Raw genomic sequence first — 25,691 nt, forward strand, 5'->3', positions numbered from 1 at the left:
CCCATCAAAGTTATTGTTAGTGTTTTTGATCACTAGCATCTCTTTTTAATTTTCCTAGAATTCCCATATTTCTGCTTGCATTATCCATCTGTTCTTTCACGTTGTCTATTTTATTTTTTTAAAGCCTTTAGCATGTTAATAATAGTTGTCTTAAATTTATGACCTGATGGTTCCAACATCCCTGTCATATCTAAGTTTGGTTCTGATGCTTGCTCTATCTCTTCAGACTATGTTTTTGGCCTTTAAGTGTCCTTATAATTTTTTGCTGAAAGCCAAACATGATGTTCTGAGTGAAACAGGTCATTGGTGATGTGATTATAAGGTGGGGGGGGTAGGGCGGGGGGAGTCTGTAGTCATGTGATTTGTCTGTCTTCTAATGAGCCTTTGGCTTTGAGCTGTGAATTTCACAAATGCTTTTCAATTTTTTCCCAGCCTTTGATGGGACCTGATGACTACAGACGTTGGAGCTGGGTATTTTGCCTTTTGCCATGTCAGATTGTGATAAAACCCTCAATAGGTTACAGTCTGATTAGTTTTTTTCTTGAGGGTAAGCTTGTTAAGAACAGTATGCTTGGCATATTTCAGAATGGCTACTTTCCCCTTCCCATCAGAAGTCCAAGGGGATTATTCTTCATACTCATTTTGAGAACCTGGTAGAGCTCCACAAGGTAAAACTAACAAAATGTTCAAGTTCCCTTGGATTTTTAAACTCTCAAACTTGTCCACACTGAGCCTCCAGCAATTTAGTGATTACATTTTATGTTCTTCTGTCCTGATACAGGTTCCCGCAGGTTTTTTTCCTCCTGGGCCTCTCCAATAAGTTATGATTCTCCATATCTGCCAATGTGACTGCCCAATTTTAGGCGCAGTTTTCTCTGTAACCTCAATCCTATAGATATAAGAAGAGTTGTTGATTTTCAGTCTATTCAGTTTTTTCCCTGTGGTGAGCACAGCAGAGTGACAACTTCCAAGCACCTATATGCTGGAAGTCTCTCCTCCTGCCCCTTCAAGTTCTACTACTACTACTACTACTACTACTACTACTACTACTACTACTTCACTCCTTGGTTGTATGTGTCTGTTTCTCTGGGTCTCTAATTTACCTAGGAGTGAAACTGCTAAGTCATAGAATATGTATGCCATCAAATTTAACTCACAGTGCCAAACTCCAAGGTGTTTATACCAATTGACCATTCTATGAGTTATAAGAGAATGACTATTACTTTACACATTTCCAGACCAGTACAGTATCTTCAGAAAGTTTTAGGGTCTGATCACATCCATCAGTCTTACATGAGGTCTATATTTTGATTTTTTTTTTTTTATTTATGTTAGTCACACACACAGCGGGGGGGGGGGGGGCAGAGACATAGGCAGAGGGAGAAGCAGGCACCATGCACCAGGAGCCCGATGTGGGATTCGATCCTGGGGCCCTGGGCCAAAGGCAGGCGCCAAACCGCTGCGCCACCCAGGGATCCCGAGGTCTATATTTTGTATTTGAGTACCAAGAAAATTATTTGTTAGTATTACTCATTTCTACAGATTGTGGTATAAAAATGCTTTTTAAAAATACTCCCCTTAACTTATTTAAATCTGCAATTAACTCTATACATTCAATAAATATATACTAGACACTTAAACTGTGCTCTAGGCACACTGTTCTACCTAAACACTAGGGATGCAATAGTGAATTGCATAGAATAGTCATATTTCAGGTTTCTTAAAAAATTTAGATCTCACACAGGTTTCTTTAAATACTGACTAGAGATAGTTTTATTTATTTTTTTAAGATTTTATTTATTTATTCATGAGAGACACAGAGAGAGGCAGAGGGAGAATCAGGCTCTCTGCGGGGAGCCTGATTCAGAACTCGATCCAAGAACCCCAAGATCACACCTTGAGCCAAAGGCAGATGCTCAACCACTAGGCCACCCGGCATCCCTAGAGATAGATAGTTTAGAAAACATGTTGACCAAATCCATCTTTTTGTGACTTAATCCATAAAATTAGATAAGTCTCTCATTGTAAAATGATTTATTAACCTATATCTTGAAGATACTTTCTTTGCATAGGCTGTAATATTTTCAGTTTCTACAAAACATTCATACCTAGCAAGGCATTTACTTAGTAGAACCCAAATATTTGCCCCAAACTATCATTAAATCACAAACCATTTAAATTCAGTTGCACTAACCCTAAAAATATTAAACTTAGCAATAGCTGCAGAGTGCCAGCCTTTGCAGATGTACACTCTATTGTATCCATTGACACTAGTTTTTAGTTTGCACAAATGACTGGACACTGTAAAACTTTGTTCTTAGCATAACTGTGATTATTTTGTTGTAAACTAAAACGAGAAATTTAGAACCAATGAGTAAATGGATTATTTTCCCCTTAGAAATGCAGACTAAACACATTTTGATAGTTGTTATTGTCTGTGAAAAAGTCTTATTTTTTTTGCCGTGATTATAAAAGGGATAAAATCAGAATGGTTTCCATATGAACACAGAATTAGAAATCACTTTATTTTTTTAAGTTATTTATTTTTTTAATAATAAATTTATTTTTTATTGGTGTTCAATTTGCCAACATACAGAAAAAAGTTATTCGTAAAAAAAAAGAAAGTTTTTTTTTGCCCAAAACCTTAAACTTTTTTTTTTTTTTTCTCCAGTCTGGATGCTTGGGGCTACACAGGCTGAGTGTATGAAAAGGCTGTCAGGTTCTCCATTATCAAAGGATAATGACAATGTTGGAAACTGATTTTTTTTTATGTCTTTCAAGTTATAGAGTGAAGTAATAAGCCAGTTTATTAAAAAGAAATCCCACCCACTTTTTCTTACTTGTGGAAAATTATCTTACCCAAAATTCTGAATCCAGGCTGCAATATACAATTACACAGATTGTACACTACACAGCTTTGGGAAGTTATTGTTCATTCTTTGTCATCAGATTTTTATTATTTGTGTTAATTATTTTTTGGCAGATAAAGAACTTTAAGATAGTACTGTTTTCCTGATTTACAGAAAGATGCCACTGATTGAGTGGAATTTCTGGTCTGAACAAAGAATTATTGATGTACCAGTATAACCATCTTAAGAAACAGTTATCTATTCAATCACCCAAATTCAGAATGCAAACAAATTTACAGGACAAATGATCCAGTTTATTTAACAAGTAAGATACATAAAGGGAGCAGAGTATTCTTAGATTAAGAGATAAGTTACCAGCCAAATGCAATGTTTGGACCTTGGTTGGATCCTAGTGTGAATAAATTATCTGTAGGGTTGTTTGAGGAAATTGAAAATGCCGTGGGTATTGGATGATGTTAAGAAAATACCCTTCATTTTGTTAGATATAATAGCATTGTGATTACATTTTCTAACGTCTTTTAGTTTTTAGAAATATATAAAGGTATGCATTGGTAAAATGTTATACCTCATTTGTTTTAAAATACTTAAGGGCACTTGATGGGATGAGCACTGGGTGTTATACTATATGTTGGCAAATCGAACTCCAATAAAAAAATATACAAAAAAAATACTTAAGGAAAAAAGTAGGAGGTGAATCTAATAAGAGTAGATTGAAAATTGTTGAAATTCAGTTATGGTATATGAGATGGTCTAATGGTGGTATGTATAAGGGTCATTATTTGTGTATGTTTGAAATTTTCTTTAAAAGAGTAAAGAAAGGAAAGAACAATGTATTCTTACTGGATTTTATGTCTAAAGGGTAATACAGTGGAGGTAGAGGGGTGCCTGCATGGCTCAGTCAGTTAGGTGTCCAACTCTTGATCTCAGGGTTGTGAGTTTGAGCCCCGCATTGGGCTCCACACTGGGTGTGTAGCCTACTTTAAAAGGCAAGGTGGAGGGATGGGGAACCCAGTAGACCTCAGTGAGGAATGTTAATTATACTACTTCTTCTCCCTGTAGGAATTGTTCCATTTTTGGAATTAGAGAGAGCCCCCAAAATTCCATTGGAATCACATCATTTCCTTTTCTATAGCTGGTTCCTGTTCGTATTCTATAGCTGGTTTTCTATTACCACAGATAAGCTTAGGCAATTTGTATCATATCTTAGTAATTAGAGGGGTGGGAGTATGTAACTAGTTCTTACGAATCCCATAGCAATGTGGAAGTTAGCAGTTAATTTTTAGGAGGTCAGCAAAATAGTGTGGTGGAAAGAATACAAGATTTTGAACCAAAAGACGACCTGGTTTCATTCATGATTAGATGTGTGACCTTGACCAAACCTCTTGCCCAAACCTCTCTGATAATATCTGCCCTAAGTACCTTCTTCCTAAGATAGAAGAAAATAATGCAAAACCATGACTTTTCAAGTACAAATTATTGTAGACCAGAACTAAGTAAAGCTTGTCTCATGTTAACCATGAATCCATTGTTTTCTAACTGTACAAATCACATTTATTCAGTGCTCTGTGTTACGGGAAGTTTTCACATATATTGCCTCATTTGGCTTCTTTATCTGTAACTTATTTAATGACTTTCATTTAAAGATGTTTTTCTATAGATAGTACCATGTCAGCAAATTTTCATAGGCTGATCATCCTGTGTGACTTATTTTAGTTATTAAGCACATTTTGTCTTTAACTGATTCCATGTTTATGGCAATCAGAAAGAAGCAATGAAACATTCACAAAGTTAGGTTACGTTTCTGCCCTCGGGGGTAAATAAGGTACAGTGGGGTCCAGAGGTCCTCAACCTTCTGCTTTCTGCTTCCATACACTCTACATACGCAACTCACTGCCAGCGGCAACTTCCCTTACATGCGTGGTTTTCAGTCCTGGATGGCTGTACGTAGAGTAGGCACTTAGGAGCACTGCTTGTCATCAGTCATCAGTACTTTAGTTGTCATCTTCTGTAAAATACGAATCTCCTTGCTGCCATTTGTTTGTTTCACTGCTTATAATAATAGCAAACATTTGAGAGCTTTCCGTGTGCTAGGCACAGATCTGTGGATTTCCTATCAGGTTATTTTCTCCTTAGTTCTTGCCTCTTCCTAGTGAGCTGTTTTCCTGATGACCTGTATCCAGACCTTTCTCCTAAACTCCAGTGCAGTCCCATTATCTCCAGTTAACTAACAGACTTCTCTGCCTGAATATCCTATGCAGTCTTCAAATTTAATATGTCCCAAGCTGTTTTTCCTTCTGCATTTGTCAGCATGTGTTTGACCAGTGTTTGGTGTTGGCAGTAGGAGCTCCCTGTCCATAATTATATACAGCAAGAAAATCTCTATGGTTTATTCTGAGAATCATTTATATGTAAGAATAAAACGAAACAGGGGCATCTGGGTGGCTCAGTCAGTGAAGCATTGGATTCTTGATTTCTGCTTAGGTCATGATCTCAGGGTTGTGAGATCAAGCCCCGTGTCGGGCTCCGCACTCTCCCTCGCTCTGCACACCCCTGCCCTCCCCCCTGCTAAAAAAAAAAAAAAAAGGCATACTTTAGAATAAGAACCTTATGGTCTGACCCTGGCTTATACCACTAGCTTCAATCCTGTTCTCTTCCTTACATCTTAAATTCTAGCTGGATGAGATACTTCCTATGCCACCCACATACCTCTGTGTATAGTTTTTGGCTTTTGATTCATTTCCCTGTTTTGTTTACCTCTGAGTCCCTAGTCTTCCTTTAGGCTCTGCTTTAGTACAGTTCATAGTGTAGGGCAGGCACTTATTCTATATTTGCCAAATAAATGTCAGTATATGTCTGTTTATTATAGTGGACATTTTAGAAAACTTAACAGATCAGAAATGCGACACCCATTCTCAAAGAATTTCTTTTTTTTTTAAATTAATTTTTATTGGTGTTCAATTTACCAACATACAGAGAAACACCCAGTGCTCATCCCGTCAAGTGTCCACCTCAGTGCCTGTTCTCAAAGAATTTCTAATGCAGTGGAAACAGGCCAAATGTAATTTATTTTTATGTATATGTATTATATAATACACATATAATCTATATTATTTATCTGTGCATATTTATAAATATGTACTTCCATGGGAAGTAGGACTTTCCATCACAATACAGCATTTCTTGTATTACAATAAAATGTGTGGTCCAGTGAGGAAGAATAGATACTGTATCTTTGCAGAGATAGTACATTCTGACACACTGTAGTCTAAATAAGCTGCACATGTTGTTCAGACTATAATTAGTCTGTGGCAGTAGTTACACATTATTTTAGGATAAAATATACTCACCAAACACTAAACATCTCTTCAGTATTTAGAATTAACTTACCCATTCTAGTTTAAAAAAGAAATTACCAGTTAATCTGCTTCCAGTCCCTCTCCTGCTCTTTTTACAAGTTGTATCCTAATTAATGCCAAGTAAAACACAAGTTAAGCAAACAGCCATTACTTAAAATTGCATACATTATCTTTGCATTTACCCCCTCCTTTATTACCTATGCCTAACCCCCAAATCTACTGAGTTGTTCTTTCCAAAATGATTATTGGATCTGGTCGTTTCTGTCCATTCTTACTACTGTGTCATGTAAACCCGTCCTCAGTTTATTACTTAAAACTTGAGAGTGCCCACAGGTCACTCTTACTGTCTCTAGGCTCACCTCTACATCCCAGGCCTGAGTTCCTTCAGCACGCTGATGAAGAATTGTTAAGATGCTGTTTTCACACATTATCATTCCTCTGCTTGAAAGCTTTCAATTGATCTCTACAGCCTAGGAAGTCAATCAGAGTCCTCATCTTAGTATTCGCAGCTGTTCATGATACGGCTCCACCATCCTCATCCAACATTACTTTCCATTGCTCTTTATCTCTAACCTTGCATAACTTTGATTTTGCCATGTTTGTTTCTTCTTTGCAAACACTTTTAAACTGTTACTTTCCTTGTAGTATCTTTTCCTTCTTAGTTTTTCTATATTCAGGTTATCTTCAAGGCCTGACCCTGGTGCCTCTCCAAGAAACTTTCTCCATTATCTCCTAGTACAGTGACTGCTTCCTTCCTGTAGATCTTCTGATTGTCATACGTAGAAACAGGATCTAATATTGCCACTGTGCAAATATTATAATCCGTGTAATACTTCTGTTGTCTTGAGAGTTGGCTGGCATATTCAGCATTGGATTTGGATGGCAAAATCTGGAGCCAGCTTTACTCCATCAATCAGGATATACAGAATTTATCTACATTATATAAAAATACCTAGCTTTTTGTACTTAGAGTTATGTGATTAGGTCTTCCAATGAGCAGTTGAAGGTAGAGATCAAGATTTCCTGGGAATAACTGGGGTGTAGTTATTCATATATTCCTTCAATAAATATTTACTGAGTACTTTTTCTCTCTGCATGTGGCAATCTGAAGGAAAAAAGTGCTCTGGTTTATGAACTGGAAACATTTTAATTTCTAATAAGTGGCAGCTTAAGAGTATTTCTTAACCTCTTACCCTTTATACTTTGTAAATCAAAGGGGATTATTGAAATGTGAAATTCTAAGTAGATGTGCTACAAGATAATACAGGCAGAAGGGTTAAGACCATGGATGGACAGACCTGGGCTGGGATTCTGGATCACCCCATTTATTGGCCATGTGCAAGTTTCTTAACGTCTCTACACATTCCTTCATGTGTAAATGTGGCTGGCGGAACCTACACTTCATAAGGTGGGTGGGAGGACTTAAGTCAATATGAGAATCAGTATGAAAAGTGCTTGTAACACAGTCCCCAGTATATAGTAACACCTCAACAAAAGGTAGCAATTATTATTACAAAAACAACCCTTACGTAAAAATCATAAAATATTAGTGTCATTAAAATTCAGTCATTAACATTTCTTTTATGATGATGAAAAAAAGGTAAGATTGCCAAATCATGAAGCAGCTTAAAAATATGTAACTTTGAAAGTATTACACTTGAAGTTTCTTTCCAGTAGCCCTAAGTTTGGGGTGGTTGTATTTTTGCTTTAAAATGATTTGGTTATCATGAGATTTGACACCTAAAGAAAAAAAAGAGGCCTATTTGTTATGCATATTCTAGTGTATGCTAATGCTTTTGGCAAAGTATGCATATGTGTTAGAAAAGGGAAAAGAATCCCAATTGTTGCAATTTCCTCATGGTTCTACACCCTATCGGAGGATTGAAAGCATGTAGAGCACTTACTTCTGTGGGTACCTGCCACTCCAGTGAGTCGCAGCACCAGACCATGAAAGTCTTAGAGAACTTTCGGAAGCTTTTGAATGTAGTAGGAATATTAATTTTAGGGGAAGTTATAGTATTTTGGGAATATTTGCCAACAAACAAAAAGGATTTGGCATTTCGAAGTTTTCCATAGGCAGAGTCTGTAATCAAGCCTACGGAAACCAGCAGCGTGAGGCCCCCGGCACAAGCAGAGTACAGGTGCGTCCACACTCCCAGCGGGTGGTGCTCTGGGTGCTCTGGGGATGTGATCACCTTAAGTCTTCCTATCTATTGATCTTCACTTGGCAGCCCTTTCAGAAGTGTTTATGCTGATAATACCTAAGTGATTTAAATACTGACTTAGCGATTTCTAGCACAGATAAAATAATAGCGTTTTTAGTTGTTTTTTTCTGAAGCAGCCAACTTCTTTATAAATCTCGTCATTACTCGTTATTGTCCTCAAAAATAATCTTCAATTGAAATTGTGGTTTCCTGAGTCATTCCGTTAATATATTTCTCCAAGTCTGTAATTATAAAGACTGGTTACTATACACCATGTTTCACAGCAGATGAAATCCTTATGTTTTCTCTGAACATTCCCTCTACTAAGCATTTAAGGCCGTCTCTGTGGGAGCTGTATGTAAAGCAGCCAGATCCCAGAGTTATGATCTAAGAAAAAAATGGGTTTCATATTTGAAACTTTAAGTTACCAGGCACTTTTATTTTATAGCTTCATCATTGAGATTTTCAAAGATAGGTCTAAAAAGCAAAAGATATTATTTCCAAGATTGGAAAAAAGCAACATCACATTGTACAGGAGAATATGTAAAAGTGCAGCCCTACTTATTTTTTATAGTTGATTTCCTTAATCTATCAACTGAGACATGCTTAATTTTTATGACTACATTTAGCTACCTTTACTGCAACCTTAAAAGTAAATATTAGTTCCTTTGCTCAGGGGTTAAAAAATAATCCATTCTCAAGCAAATCTGGCTTTAGAAATATTCTGCCCTGTTGTCTTGTGTTCAGAATTTTTGGGAACTGGTATGAAGGAGAGGAGAACAGAAGATAAAATTAATTTATTTGCTAGAAAGAGCTGTCATTGTTTTACTTGTAAAGTAGGGAATAAGTGGCAAGGTATTTTCTCTACAACAGTAATTTTTGAAGTTCATGAATCCAGTGCTGCATCTCCCCTGGGCAAATTGTTTAAAATGTTTTTGTTATCATGTCTCATGAAACCTGTGTTTAGTTAGCCCTGAATGTTCAGTCTTTTACTTTGAGGAAATCTATTCTAGTTGATTTTAAGCTTTAGACAATCTTGTTATTAAATAGAACAATTCAGTTCTGCGTAAATATTTATGCGCTATGGCTAGATTATCTCAAATTAGTTCATTTTTTTAGTCATCCTAGAAATGATGATTCCTCTTTCTATATCTAATGTCCAAAAGTTTTTGTTATAATGTGGCTAAATGCAGGTCCCCACTTAACTCTTGCATTAGTTTATTCAGGACTAAAAGGCCATTGTGGTTGAAGTATGCATGAAGGGGGGTTGAGACTGGTGTGAGAGGAGATGGGAGAGGGAGATGGGGTCACATATATAGCTTTACGAAGGTCATAAGGAGCTCAGATTTTTTTTAAAAGATATTTATTCAATTGAGAGAGAGAGAGAGAGAGAAACAGCATAAGCAGAGGAAGAGGCAGAGAGAGAAGCAGACTCCCTGCTGAGCAGGGAGCCCGAAGCTGGCCTGGATCCCAGGACCTGAAGATTATGACTGGAGCCAAAGGCAGATGTGTAACCATCTGAGCCACCCAGGCACCCTGGAGCTCAGATTTTATTCTAAGTGAGATAGGGAGCCATCTATGAGAGTGATCTGATGTGTTCAAAAAAGGGGGGGAAAAAATCCAACCCCCCCCCCTCCCCGGCTGCTATGGAGAGAAACTGCATGAGGCCAGAACAGAAGGTAGGCAAGGGGCTCTCACAGTAATCCAGGCTATAGACCAGAGTAGTTGAGGAAATAAGGGGACTTCCTGGGTAAAGTTTACAGGATGCGGTGACAGACTGATGTGGGCCCACGGGGAAAGCCGCGTTCAGGGCACCGCCCAGCCTGATCAGCCATTCATGCCACTGGGATCCCTTTGCTGGGCCGTTGTTGTACCCAGGGTTTAGGAGAGAAACTCAAGAAGAATAGGGTTACGGGGGAAAAATCAAAGTTCTGTCCACTCCTATAATATTCCCAGACTGATGGGACTTGAAAAATGCATTCATGAAAGTATTCTAACACAGGGGAATGACCATGCCAGACGCATCCTGGACAGAAGGGTCTCCATGCCGTCTGAAGTCACAGACGGGAATCTCAGCCCTCCCGTCACCTCACCTCTGTCCAAAGTCATCACTTGACAAAACCTGCAGAGGTTTTACATCAGGGTTTCTCAACTTCTGCACCGTTGGCGTTTTAGATGGAGTCATTTTGAGGGGCTGTCCAGAGCCCCATGGGGGTGTTTAGCAGATCCCTAGCCTCCTACAGCACCATCTCCCAGTTGTGAAAACAGAAAATGTCTCCAAGTGTCACCAAATGTCAGTGGGGGGCAAAATCTTCCCGTTAAGAACCACGTTTATACTAATCAAAACTTTGTAGCATGATGCCGACGGTAACAAAACAAATATTACCACTTACAAACCCTTTCACCTTCCGCTGCGAGAACTAATGCACAGTTGAACAGATTTTTAAAAAATAACCCAAGTTGTAAATCATAAAAGTAAACGCCTTAAATTTATCTTTAAGTTAAACGTAAAGCTACTCAATAGTTATTTGATGTTGGGCCACAGTTTTGAGTATGAAGCCACTGACTGGATTTCCAAGCTGTCAGGGTACATGAGGCATTTCCTACCATTTTTAGTTTCAGGCATTTTAAAACAGGACAAAAATTGGATTCTGCTTTCATTCTTGCTTTTTATCGACTCATAAATTTTCCAGTCTCTTAGATTTCTCACCCATACTTAGTATCATTTTGGCTGGAGAGGGGTTTGGGGAGCAACTAGCTTTTATTAAGTGTTCTTAATACAGTCAATCTAGTTGTTAAATAAAACCAGCCTTTTACACTCACAGTTCAAGGACTGCTGAATATTTAATTAAATTACATAATTACCCTATGTACAAACAGGTTCAGTGACCACTGCGGCTGACTCTAAGCATGCAGTTCACCCGAAGCACATGGAGAGATTAGAGAGCAGCCTCCTCCCACAGCCTTTGGTGCACTGCGGCTTAAGTCGGTCTTCCTCTCCAGCTGGTTTTATCAGGTGGCAATTTGCACCAAACACTATGTAAAATATTCTACTTGCATCATTTCTCTTAATTCATAATCTTAAGATACAGACATTAATATCTTTGTTTTCCCTTTGAGAATATTGAAACGTGGAGCTGTTCTGCACTAGGTATCATGGCTAATAAAGAAGATGAACAGGATGAAAACCTCCAGCATCCTAACCTGTGCTTTACCAGGTCATCACAAGCCCAAGGCCAGGGGCGTTAATTCTCTACGGTACACTAGGCTCTAATCTGGTCCATGATCAAACTGTACCTTTGAATCTTGACCCATCATTTTCTTATAAATCCATCACCTGGAACAATTGAAAGGATTGACAGGAAAGCATCAAAACCCATACATTTAGGGACTAAATGCACGGGACTTTAAAGCATCAAACCCATACATTTAGAGCTAACTCAGATACTACCTGTATTAATTTCCTATTGCTGTGGTAACAGATTACTACAAATTTAGGGTCTTAAAACTACATAATTATCTTAACAGTTCTGTAGGTTAGAAGTCCGACACAGGTCTCACGGGGCTACAATCAAGATGTAAGCAGGGCTGTGTTCTTTTCTGGAGGCTCTTGGGGAGAATCCATTCCTTACCTTTTCCAGCTTCCAGAGGCCACCATGGTCTTTGGCTTGTAACCGGCATCCTCTTCCATCTCTCTGACCAGTCATCCATAGCCATATGTCCCTCGGACTCTGAACCTTTCTGCCTCCCTCTTACACATTTAAGGCCCCTTGTGATTACACTGGGCCCACTTGGTAATGCAGGATAACCTTAATAAGATGATGCTTAGAGCCTTGGGGCTCAGCTCTGGACCAGTCTGTTCTTACGGAGTCATACTAACTGTATTTTTTTTTTCTGAAAAATGTGTAGCATTTTATAAGGAAATAAATCATGAGGTATTTCACTTTAAATTCTAAATCAGCGGTGCCATCTGTATAACACTGAATTAACACAAATTACATTTTATTTTTTTTATTTTTTTAAAGATCTTATTTATTCATGAGAGAGAGAGAGAGGTAGATACACAGGCAGAGGGAGAAGCAGGCTCCATGCCGGGAGCCCGACGTGGGACTCTATCCCAGAACTCCAGGATCAGGCCCTGGGCTGAAGGCAGGCGCTAAACCGCTGAGCCACCGGGCTGCCCACAAATTACATTTTAAAAGTCATTAGCTAAAAATGGCTAAAGGAAGTTACTCCTTATTTTATAATGCCAGTGAAATGGTCAAATAAATGTTAATGTAATTTTACAAAATCAATTTATTTGGCGCAGTAATTTTTCCAGATACAATGATGGCCTTACAAGTAAGCTTAATACTGTTAGAATTTAACCTCTGATATTTTTAACTCTGCAGTTTAGCTTCTGTAATGGAGGTTTCCAATGATAATTTCTTGGTAGCTGAATTTTCTTTAGATTTTCTGCCATGTGTTATGCATCTTTTGCCCTTGTTGTCTTTTTCCTTTTTTAAAATATTTTATTTACTTATTCATAGAGACACAGAGAGAGAGAGAGAGAGAGAGAGAGAGAGGCAGAGACACAGGCAGAGAGACACAAGCAGGTTCCATGCAGGGAGCCTGACTGGGACTCAATCCTGGGCCTCCAGGATCGCACCCCAGGCTGCAGGTGGCGCTAAGCCACTGCGCCTCAGGGGCTGCCCATCTTTTTCTTTTTTAAAATAAAGATCTGAGGACTCACATATCTAGCAAAATACAAGTAGAATATCATAACCTATTACTGTTTGCCAAAGATGTAACGAATTCCAACAGGAAAGCAGTATGAAATTACTAAAAAGCCAATGCATAAAACTGTTGTCTTAATTTGAATTTCTGAGAATAAAACCTGAGAAAAGGACAGTTACAGGTAATTTCTTTGGGAAATAATCCCAGGAAGCAAGAGGGAGGGAGTGGGGAGACTGAGACAGGGAATGAAAATGAAGTGTCTCTTACTGAGCTGGTTCCTCTGTGGACAGCTGCTCTCTGTCTCTTAGAGCCCCTCGGAGGAACCACGTGCCTCAGAACTGTCCCTCTGAAGACTGGGACCTTTAGCCACCAGACTACCTCCTCCATTGGTGACTATATCTGTGTTTAATGGGCATTTTCACAAAGTACTAAAATTTAAAGTCTGATTTGAGAAATCAGTGATGACTGACTTGCTTATTAAAACTGTCCTCAGAGTCCATGTAAATGGATCTATTGTATAATTATAGATGTATTAGATGTTAGAGTCCTTTGGTCTTTAATAGTTTTAGGTGCATACGCTCTGTCTCACCCAATTCCACACACAGGGTTCTAACATAGAAGCTTGTACTTGTTATTGAAAGTATTTGATACTCAGTACTGTAATAACCAAATTCAAAATACTGAACAAAAAATAGTCATTTTCATCAAGGCTTTTTAGGACTCCTCCTGAATGTGCTATTTTAAACGACTAAAGGATGTTAAAGGGATTGTTTGGCTAGAACTACCACTCGCTTCTTTATGGGCCATGTTCATCTGGACTATCCAGACAATGGCTTTATTCCTGACCTGCCTTCCAAGGTTGTTACCCTGTGTGGGACAGGCAATGAATTGTCCTTTGTTCCCTGAGATTTCCATTAAATGTATGTATTAGGTAAAAACTTAAAAAACAATGAGAAAGCAGTCACAGTGGTCACTGCCACTATTGCCTCAACTTAAAAATCTGCTGTATAAAACTGCCAATTCCTTTAAAATTAATTATAGTTGAATTCCAAAGAGCTATGGATTAATAAAAAACCCTCATGATTTATAAAAGTGGTAAGTTCAACAATAAATTAAAGGGGCAGATTAACAAACACCATTTAGTGACTATCTGTGTGCCTGCCCCTTTGCTCACTCACCAACCTGTGTGGTAGGTGGACTCTCTACAGATATGAGAACTGGATGTCAGAGGCATCGAGTACCACAGGGCTAGTAAATGTTGGAACAGAGACTTGAAGTCTAGTGTGTCTCATTCCAAATGTTTCTCCAACTAACATATTAAAAAAAAAAACCCAAGGACGTTCTAATGTTTCCATTTTTACTTTAAGAATTACCGACACTTTAAGAAATCTAAACTGTGAAATTTTGTCTTTGTTATAAAATATTTTGAAATTAGCATGAGAGTAGTTCTATAAAACACTACTGCAGTTATGACTCTAATAAAAAATCTTTTGCAAAGTTAAGGTAAACATATCTGACATCGATTTTTAATTTATTTTAGGTAAAAGGTTAATTGTTTAAATTAAAACTTCAGGTTCCTGAACTTAGAGCAGCTCCCTGATCTGACCGAAAGCAAGAAAAAGGTATCATTTACAGACAGGTCTTCCTCAGTCAATTATTTTAAATGTCTTTTGATTGACCTAACTTGAAGAGTTGGAAAGTTAAGAATACTTCTCTACATCTTTTAATTAATTTTATTTACTACTCTCTGTCATAGGAGATGAGTATGATGTATGTGCCATTTGTTTGGATGAATATGAAGATGGAGACAAGCTCAGAATCCTCCCTTGTTCCCATGGTATGAATAATTACATACTGCTTTGAATTTATGTAGAATTTATATGCAGGCTCAATTTTGGAGAAGGAGACAAAATAGTTATTAGCACACCGTGAGCCAGGTCTTACAGCAGTTAGCGGTGCCATTAAAGTATGGAGGTAGATTTATAAAAATGTACCAACTTTTCTTGTCCCTGCATGATGCATGCAGATTAGAAGAACATGAATAAACATGGCAAGAAATTAAAAATGTGATGTTCTCAACCAGAGTACACTCCCTAAAGGATGTATATTTTGCCTCAACAGCTTACCACTGCAAGTGTGTGGACCCCTGGCTAACTAAAACCAAAAAAACCTGTCCGGTCTGCAAGCAAAAAGTGGTTCCTTCCCAAGGCGACTCAGACTCCGACACAGACAGCAGTCAAGAAGAAAATGAGGTGTCCGAACACACCCCTCTTCTTAGACCTTTGGCTTCTGTCAGCACCCAGTCATTTGGGGCTTTGTCGGAATCTCGCTCACATCAGAATATGACCGAGTCTTCAGACTATGAAGAAGAGGACAACGAAGACACCGACAGCAGTGATGCAGAAAACGAGATCAATGCGCACAGTGTTGTAGTCCAGCTGCAGCCGAATGGTGAACGGGATTACAACGTAGCAAACACGGTCTGACCTCCAGAGGGTGATCGGGTTATTTCCTAATAAATGTTTATTTAGGTATATAATTTGATTTTTTTGCTCCCTTCAGAGATTCCTGTAGAAATAACTTATTTTTTAGTGTTCTACAGTTTAATCAGATACTGAAACAGGTTTTTCTGATCTGGTATTCATCTGCAGGAGTGCACTTCATTTTCACTGATAAACTAGTAATAGGCTGGTGCTGTAACTCCAGCATCAAATCAGCTCTTCTTTTGGAATGAAATATAGCCAAAACATTTTTAAAAATTCCTCAGTATAGCTTGCAGTTAAGACCTAGATCACAGTATGCAAGTGTTTCGTGTTTTACACACAAGGTCAGTGCTGTGACCACCTAGCATGAGCTAAGCCAACTCCCATTTGCATAAAGTTTACCTAGAGTTGTTGAGTTGGAATATGTTTGTTCTGGTATTTCCCTAAATTGCCATCACTCCTGAGAAGTGACAATTTAGCATTTTTCCTTCTCTCAGCACCTCAAAGAAACTTAAGCTGTCTTTTTCCTTTCTATTCCCAACTAGTCTTATCCTGATAGGAATAGTCTGTACGAGTGCAGATTTTCATAGTTTTTTTTTTTTTTTTCCCCTCAAGGTTTTAGTACTATATAGTGTTATGTATGAATTGATTCATCAGCTAAAGTAACATGTCTCTGGACTTACTGAATTTCAGTATCCTTAAGGGTTTTGTGTTATGATCAAAGCAAAAAGAAAATGCTGTATAAAAATACCAAACTTCAGCAACTGTTAATACTCAGATCATATACCTCTTAACAAAGAGTATCTTATGCTAATTAGCCCTGCTAAACTATGTACAGAGGAAAATGTTCAAGTATTGGATTTGAAAATAATTGCTTATGTTTAACAGAACTAATGATGTACTTAAACAATGTATTATGAAAAACTAAATTATATTATACATCATTGTAACTATGTAGAAAATATAGACTTATGTATAATCAAAATGCTAAGAATTTTTATATGGCCTTGTATGAAGGGAGTTTGAATGTTAATAAACACATGTTTTCCACTTTAAGAACTGGCAAAGTATTTGTTCTACTGTACTATTACCCAGAGTAGCCTGATTTATATGGACAGTGCTATATATAAAAGTATAATTACTACGGTAACGTAGATCAGATAAAACCACCTTAGAATTTTATACAAGGTAACTGCTCACAACCGATTAGCTAATCCCCTAAAAGTTAAAACTGCAGCCAAAATCATTCCAACAATAGTGTACACTGTGGTACTCTGCTGTAATTATGGTACATCCTTACAGTAGACCTCTATACAGCCTTGAAAGAATAAAGTTAGTATCTAGATAAAGCTATATTGGCATGGGAATTTGTAGTCAACAAAAGCATATTAGAGAATAGTTAAGTATAGGATATACAGGAGTCTCATGTTGTAAAAAGAAAAAAATTATTTTTAAAAAAGAAATGTAACACTATTGGAGAAATTTTATTTCCTGAAAAAAAAACTTATAGTCCATCAAAAAAAAAAAAAAAAAAGGTATTTCCATTTAGTAGATACTGAATTCAACCTTTTATTTCCCTGTCAGATACCAAGTTGTCCTCTCCCCCAACCACCTCTTAAAAATCACACACAGGCCTGAGAAACAGGTCATCAGTTTACTATGGTAGGGAAACCGGCCCTGGGATTGGATGGACTCGCCAACTCTAACCTTTCCGAACCTGGGTGGTCATTTGTACAGTTTCATTTAACCTAAGGTAGAGCATCAAGACCGAACACTCGGTACCTGCCACATGAATATACAGTAATAGCTTTTATAATTGTGAAGGTAAATAAACACATCATATCTAAAACCATTTTTATTTTTTAAAAGGGCCAAGTTGAAGGTCACTATAACATACCAAATGTTGTAGCCCCTCAATCCTCAATCTATAAATCAGATCAAGGACTTGGGTTCTTTTCTTTTTTTTTTTTTTTTAAAGATTTTATTTATTTATTCATGATAGAGAGGGGCAGAGACACAGGCAGAGGGAGGAGCAGGCCCCATGCCGGGAGCCCAACGTGGAACTCAATCTCAGGACTCCAGGATCACACCCTGGGCCAAAAACAGGTGCCAAACTGCTGAGCCACTTGGGCTCTTTTAAACTTCATTTTCCTGAGGCAAAATTGCCCCCTCCAACCATTTTTAAGGCCCAAACTGTTACTTTTAGTTGTTAAAAAAAAAAAAAGTGTCAAGTAAGGATACTGTCTAGGATTGTTACTACTTTTCTAACTAGTTGAAATCTTTAAATTTTCTTCATGGTGTAACTATACAGCTTTTTAAATAGGACATTAAATAAAATTAATATCTAATTTCCATTAAAAGGTATTTTCCTAATTTAAAACTTTTCTGATTATATGAAAGTATAGTCACATGGAAACTTACCCCGAGATGAATTTATCTGGATATTTTGCCTTCAGAAATACCTATGTGTAAAATACATGTATATATTATACACTGTATTTACACTGTATGCAACATCTGTTCATTACCTCATTTCATATTTATTGGTGAGCATTTCCTCATATTATTCAATTGACTATTTTATTCTCTGGACATAAAATAATCCATTTAACCCATAACCCTGAAAGTCAAATCTTGTAGTTTTCCAAGTTTAATGTGGTGTGAGGACATCCTGGTATACAAATGTGTACAGCCCCATTTCCTTATGTTCAATTCCCAGAATTAAGTATATAAAACAGATACCTGCATATATTTTCCTAAGTGTTTTTCTGAGTAGGGGACCAATGGCTAGTTTCATTATTTCATTAAACTCTAGTGATAGTTGCCCTCTACCACCTTCTTTCTACTCCCCCACACCTACCCCCAAACACACACCTCTTCACCTTAGTGGTTCCTCAAAAGCTTCACAATTTTAGTTGCTTTCTAATCAGTTACCCTAACAGTTCTTTACAGCTAAAGTGTAAATGTATACTATTACTGTAAAATCTTGTATCACAGCCCAACCACCAAATTTTAATTTGACCAACCTTTGGCTGTAACAGGGTTCTCAACAGGTCAAGAAGTTGAAGTTGTTTTTCAATTTCGCAGTCATGTCCAACTACCAAAGAAGCCCCAAATTCCTTATCTTCCATACCTTTATATTCCTGTAATTCAGAACTAATGCCTGACGACACTGTTAAAATCTTAATTATGCTCAGTATGTTAGGTAAGGTGGAGATTCCCATTCCCTAACCCTGTTTCTCAAAGGATAGCACATAGGCCACTTACAATGAATCATCAGACTGACCTGCTGATGATTTCTAAAGGGGCTTCTGGAGCTTATGGAATCCCACCTCCCGCCTGGAGAATCCAGAGCCCAAAATCTGCATCACAACCAGCTCCCCAGTTTTGCTTAGACCCACCAACTTTTGAGCACTCCCGCGTTGAGTTTCTGCCTCACAGTTCATAAAGACAAACTAACATTTACTAAACTTGAATACATCCCAGAGACCTTTTAACCTCCGTAATTAAACTGGAACATTATGTAGTCATAGCTATTATGTCACTCCAAAGCCAGAAACTGCAGGAATATCCCAATTTTCTTACATGCTGCCTAAGGAAGGTCTTATGTGGGAGTCCCAGCTGGTTGACTTCAACATGCCAATATAGCTTCCAAATCTAAAGAAGTCACATGAGATAGCTCAACGCAGAAGAATCCACAATGCAGAAACCCTTGTTGGAATTGGGCTCCTTTCTGCTCACTAGATTTCCATCTAGAGACCAGCAACAAGAGAAAAGTATTTAAATTTCCAGTGGATAAGTCAATTTTCCTCTCACAAGCCCAAAGAGGAGCCCAAAATGACTAAAAGCCTTTTTATAAATTGATAAAAGCCCATTAAAAAGAAATTCCCAGGTATTCATTTTATTTATAATAAATACTACAGGATATCAGGAATAGGCCATGAGCTCAATTTTAAAAGGCTTTATGCTTGCAGCAGAGTCTAGCCTATTCTGTATATTCCAGTACGTCAAAAATAACTGTAACAATAAGACAGCAATATATATAAACAACAGGAGTCTAGAGTATTTGGTTGGAATAAATTTATTTCATCTGTCTGTAAACAAGGTGTTTAATAGTTATGGCATTTTTTTAAATGCATATTAAATCAGATGAGTTAGACTGTATCCCAGATGTAACAAAGTGCAGGGAAAGAAATGGACAAATCAGCAACAAGATTTGTTTTTAAATCTGTACATTATCCACAAGGCCCAAACAATAGAAGCAAATACTAGAATGTCCCTAAAGTAGTGCCATTCGAAAGAAACCTTTAATAGGTCAGTTAAAATCCATCTCACAATAGCAACAGTTCATTTTAACAATAGTATGGCACAGAACACATATGAAAAAAATTCATCACAAGACAGCCAAGTCCACAATAATGCAACTTCATATAAAAACTCAAGCTGCAAATAAAAATTGGTCCTATGAAGAACAAACTGGACACACTCCAGATGGTTATGTTGGGATACCTAATGTCCATAATGGCAGCCTTTTACAATTTTACTAAAGAGTAGAGCTGGTGTGCAAAGAAAAAGACAGGAACACAAATCTGAGCTATTGCAATGATGGAATGTCCCTGGGGATTCGATCTGTATGGTTACTGTAAGGTCATGGGAGGAAGTGCCTTTTGCTCTCGTTTTGCAGTTGCACTCTTCACATATCCTATAGACAGAAGGTCTGTCGCTACTCAAGTGCAACAGCAATACTGAAAGCAAACTACTGCAGCTCTCAATAGCTCATCAACAAAAGGGATATTACTTGGTTAAATAAACCAGGCACTGCATAAAAGATGGAAGCAAACCAAATACTTATGTGCAAAGGGAAAGGGTGGGAAAAGAGGAGTGAAGGAAAGATGCATGCACTTTTTCCTCCCAACCATGCGCTACAAAAGGAAGACTAAATGAGCTAAGTAAATGCTCAAAGTGCTGAAAAGACATTGATCAAATTAGAGATTGTACAACCGGCACCTTGCTTAATATTAACTTATTTTAGTTATCAATATCCCATTAATTGCTAAGACAAAGTGATGCCCAACTTGGCATGCCCCCTCCCCCCAAATTTCAAGGTATCATGCAAATCATTATTGTGCTGCAATTATGTTGCCAGATAAGGGTTGGTTACATACAGTGGTTAACATACAAATGATCCATTGGGCAAACAGGAATCATGACATTAGAAAATAGGTAAAGAAAAATTAGCTACCATCTATAGTCTGGTAGCACTGTGACCGTAATTGGGGTGGTGATGAAGACAGTTGCTAGGTAGATGGGGAGAGGCTGCTTACACATCAGACCTCCTCAGGTATAAAGCGAGTTCATATGCTTTCTTGTTAAGTGTGCCTCCGTGGACACCTTCCTTTCCCATGACTATAACCAATGCTGGAGTACACAGGGAAACAAAACAAAAGTGAACAGAATTATTTAAGGGGGGGGGGAGGGCAGAAAGAAAGACACCTTTCCCCACCAACAGAGGGATACAAAGGAGACACAGGTTCATACCCCATCACCCTGCATTGCTAATAAAATTTCCAGAATTAAGACTCAAGCTTACAGCTAGGAAAGTTTAAGAGCAATTTTCCCCTAATACTTAACAGTCTGCCTAGCAGCTAGAACCCAGAGTCTCTCAAGTATTTTGCCATTGAGTATGCCTTCTTATTCAATCCGCCTCCATGGACCCCTTCTTTTCCCATTACAAAGACCAAGACTGAAAGAGAAAGAAGAAAAGCGTTTCAAAAGAAGGGTTAATCAAGAAAGTCACATAAGTTTTAGCAGACAGAACCCCGATTAATAAGTTAACATTAAGTTAGTTTTCCGTGAACTGTCAAGCACTGAAGTTAACTAGGTCTCCAAAAGGAGAACTTTCAAACTAGTAATATGCTGAAAACATTATAAACTGCATCCCGGGAGTCCGACTGGTACAGCTGCAGTTCTCTATAAAAACATACTTACAACAGTTAGGAAAAAAAAAAAAAAGTGTGACCATTTATACCTTCTATTTTAGGGCAAAACACGGGTTAGTACAGCAAATCATTAGACTAATCCCTAAAATGTAAACTTACAAAACTTGGGTGATTACTTACAAAATTCTCCACAACTTTAATAGTACTTGATTAGGTACAAACTATTAAGTCTTACCAGTGACGCTCAATGTGTGTATTAATTCCAGAGGAAAAGCAAGACCAAATTTTAAGATTATTTTCAGTGCCATTCTGAAATGGCCAAATAAAAAGTACTTAAGGCTTGTGCTTACTGATATCCTCACTGTGCTTTGTTTTTAAGTGAGTCTGAAATCCCAAAATAGGATCACTATTTCCAACAACAGGTTCTTCTATGATGCAATTCAGAGGCCTATCCCCAAATACAGGTATATGGCTGACTTTATACTTGCTACCACTAGATGTCAGTAGTGCTGTATAGTATAAAAATCTTATTCTGATTTTATGTCACAGGGTTAATACTTCTTTTTAACATATTTATCTGAGCTCAGCTAATGTTTTAAAGATGCATCTACTATTTCAGTTATCTAATTTCCCTACAGAAAAATATTCATAAGCATCAACTCATATCAGAATAAGAATAACCTTTAGGATAATCACAAGGAATTGCTGGAAGCACTGCAGTAAATTACAGCTCACAGTAGCTTCAATTTCATTCACGTGGTAGATGAGGATTTTAAAATGAGCTATGCCAAGTCCGCTATCTGAGGCTACACAGCCCTCTTAATTTACAACATATTTACAAAGGCTAACACATTTAAATGTATTTGTAAATCAACTGGATGCCATGATAAAACCTTAATCTTGAAAGTTTTCACAAAAAAGTAGCCTTATTTAGTGTAATAAGAATTTCTGCAATGTTGACAACAGTCAGGAAACACCAGAACTTCTGGACCAAGGGTATATATGAAATATAACTTCCTACTTTTCAAATCTAAATCACAGATACACTTGGTCTTTGAAAATATTTTAGTCAATAGGTGGCTTACTACAAAACCTTATTCTAATTATTTCTTTCTTCCCCTTCCCCAGCAATGTCTCTAAAAGAAAAATGAGTAACTGTTCATTTTTTCTTCATGTTAATCTGAATAATTAAGAGGCAAGAAAAGGAAGAGATGCAAAGATAAAAGACTCCAAAGGACTAAAGTAACCAAACAATATCCTGTCTTAAAGTCAGGCTCCCAGAGACCAGGCTGTCTATGCAGCTGCTGTGGAGCTGGTAAATCTAAAGTAAAGCAGTGCCTCCCTTCAGTGCTGGGCAGTTCACAAAAACCACCTTAATAGCCATTATGGACTAACACTTTTATTAAAAAAAAAAAAAAAATGTTAAAGAAACTGCTTAATAAGTTGTAATGAAGCGTGCAACTTTTAACCAAAAGAGTACTTTGCTTACCTCTACCAGCTCTGCCGACAGCAACGTTGTATGTTGGCTCCCCACCTTGACTCTTTGTCCGGATGTCCATTGTGCAGTCACCGTCGACGTATAGGCTATCTCTGATCACCGAGCACTTCTTTGCGCCAAGAGTCAAACCGTTGGTAAAGAAACCTTCCCGGTCTTTTCCTACAATCATATCTATTTCTACTGGCTGCCCCAACCAAAAAAAAAAAAAAAAAAAGAAAGAAAGAAAGAAAGAAAGAAAGGAAAAAAACATGAAGTTGTAATTAAATTCCTTTCAAGGTCTCCATATAAGCGGAAAAACTGTGTGCTAAGTCTGTATCCTACTAGAGGTCCTTCCCCATTTCACTAGTGTAACATGAAGTTTGTCTTTTCCAAAGAATTACTTAATCCTACACGGCTGCACGTTTTACATCACTTTGTTTCACAGGTAAGGTACTAACTGAAGACCAGGCTATGGGAAGAATCTACGTGGTTGCTAGCTGACACCAGGTCAACTGCAAACCGAAGAGATTATTTATAAACTGTTTCAAGTCAGATGGCACCTGAAGGGCTTATGTAATGGTAAAGCTTCACCTACAAACTCTTTCAGCAACTGCTTGTCTGTCACATTCAGGCACATTACAGTCACGCTGCATCAAACTTCCAGTTGCTTGAAAGTCTCCTGAAATAATGCCCACGCTCAGCAGACCTGTTCACGTCTCCTCTGCTTGAAATGGCTTGAACCGGCCTTCCTGGTATGGATTTCAAACCCTAGACCTCCACACACTCCCAAATTCGTATTTCCCTCCTCTCTATTTCGCCAGCCGCTCTCTTTATCCTCTCCCACTTCCCCTTCCCCTCCCACCTCAGTCAGTCATCAGTTTTCTTTCTTGGTAAACGCAGGAGAGGATTCTCTTGGTAGGTAGCATTGCAGTAGGAAACGGCGAAAACAAAAACAGAACCACCACCACCACCACCACCACCACCACAAAAAAAAAAAAAAAAAAGAGAGAGAGAGAGAGAAAATGGAGGGAGACTGGGAAAGCAACTGAGGTAGTCCCCCGAAACCGGAAAGGAGAAAACGTGCATTCTAACATTCCCTGAATAAGGAGGAAGGCGTCGCCCCCATCAGAACTGCAGAGTCATAGCAGGCCCCAGCCATTTCCAAGCACATTCCCCGCAATCCTCCCAGCCAGACAGCGGGAACTCGCACACAAAGACCAGGGCACCGCAGGGAAAAAGTTGGTCGCCAGACAGATGCCAATTCTCTGGAACAGCCGTGGTCCGCTGCGGCTACCGGAGACCTCAAGGTCCCCGCACCCAGGGCGGACGCCCACACAGTCAGATCCTAGAGCCGGGTTCACCAGGACGGGAGAATTAGGGGCACCCGTCACGGGGGGCCTCAGTCTCGGCGTCTGATGGGAGAGGAGCGTGGGGCTCGGAAATTACGGGGACGCTCCCCGGGCCTGACACAGCGTCACGGCTCAGACGAGGGCCCTGCGCAGAGAGAGGCACAGCAACAAAGCGGCACCGGAGGCCGAGGAACCGTCGCCCCCGAACATGTGGCGGCCGAGTCCACGCCGGCGAGTCACAGGGAGCTCGGGCCCCGCGGAGCAGAAACCTGCATCAGTTCCTCCACGACGCCCGCGGCGGGGGGAGGCACCTGGGGCAGCCCCGCGTCCCCTCGGTCGCACGGAGGCCGAACGCCCCGGGAGCGCGCCCCCCGACTCCAGGGCTGGGTTGCGTAATTGGGGATAACGGTGTATCGATGAAATCTCCACGGGAGGAGGAGAGAAATCAATGGCAGTTCGCCATCTTGGGAGAATTTAAGGAAAAAAAAAAATAATAATAATGATTTTTAAAAAACCCCTAGAGAGCCAGAGGCGAGGTCGAGATTCGCGAAGCTCCCGCTGCGTGGCCCGCGTACGTGGCTCCCCAGCCGCAGAGGCCCGGACGCCCGCGAACCGCCGCGAAGTGGCCGCGAGGGGCCGGGCGCCCGGCGGCCGCCGCCTCCTCCCACAGCCCGCGCGGCGCGAGGGGCAGCCCGGCCGCCGGAGGACCCCCCCCCGGGGCCCGCGTGCACCCCGGGCCGTGCAGGGCACAGCTCGGGGCTCGCGGGAGACCACAAGCGGCCGCCCCCCGCCCCCCGGCCCCGGCCCCGGCCGCCGCGCGCCCCCTCCCCCAGCTCCGCGGACCGGCGCCCCCGGCCTCGGCCGCATCCTCGGCGCCGGCCGCTCCCACACCTGCCGCGCGGCCCTCAGGGCGCCCCCCGCCCGGCCGGCCGCGCTCGGGTCCGGGGACGGGGACGGGGCCGCCGGTCCTCACCGTGATGCTCTGGAAGACGCCCCCGGCCGTGGCTGCCCAGACGTATTTGGCGTCGCAGTAGCCGACAATGGCGGCCTCCTGGCAGCAGCCATCGCACATCAGGTTGTCCACGTAGCTCTGCCAACCGGCCATCTTCGAGCCCTTCGCACTGCAGCGGGGACGGCGAGGAGCAGCAGGCGCAGCGGCGGCGGCGGCGGGCGGCGGCGGCGGCGCGGGGGGGGCGGGGCGGGGGCGGGGAGGAGGCGGCTCTGCGCAGGCACCGACCGCCCCCCTCCCCGAGGCGCCGCGGAGGGAGGACGCGGGGACGGCGGCGAGGGGCGACCG

The 25,691-nt window shown here is 39.9% G+C and overlaps 2 protein-coding genes across 6 annotated transcripts in view; one reads left to right on the forward strand and one right to left on the reverse strand.

The window, feature by feature from the left end:
• RNF13 (ring finger protein 13) overlaps nt 1-16,685 on the forward strand; it is a 150,411-nt gene extending 133,726 nt beyond the window's left edge. For all 4 annotated transcript variants that reach the window (XM_041734007.1, XM_041734006.1, XM_041734008.1 and 1 more), the window contains 2 exons: nt 14,903-14,983; nt 15,268-16,685. In XM_041734007.1, coding sequence (XP_041589941.1) covers nt 14,903-14,983; nt 15,268-15,632 — 446 coding nt within the window. In that variant the 3' untranslated portion in view covers nt 15,633-16,685. The remainder of the gene's footprint in view (nt 1-14,902; nt 14,984-15,267) is intronic.
• Nucleotides 16,686-19,694: 3,009 nt separating this feature from the next.
• On the reverse strand, nt 19,695-25,647 carry PFN2 (profilin 2). Of its 2 annotated transcripts, none has more exons than XM_041734490.1 (3): nt 25,368-25,647; nt 23,058-23,250; nt 19,695-21,047 (listed from the first exon to the last, which is right to left on the reverse strand). In XM_041734490.1, exons 1-3 carry the CDS (start codon nt 25,497-25,499, stop codon nt 20,950-20,952), a joined length of 423 nt encoding a protein of 140 aa, XP_041590424.1. In that variant the 5' UTR covers nt 25,500-25,647; the 3' UTR covers nt 19,695-20,949. The 2 variants fall into 2 exon arrangements, with proteins under 2 accessions (XP_041590424.1, XP_041590423.1); XM_041734489.1 differs by having other exon boundaries at nt 19,695-21,372.
• Between the last annotated feature and the right edge of the window lie 44 nt (nt 25,648-25,691).

The sequence above is a fragment of the Vulpes lagopus genome, chromosome 19, assembly GCF_018345385.1.
Source record: "Vulpes lagopus strain Blue_001 chromosome 19, ASM1834538v1, whole genome shotgun sequence".
NCBI lineage: Eukaryota > Metazoa > Chordata > Mammalia > Carnivora > Canidae > Vulpes > Vulpes lagopus.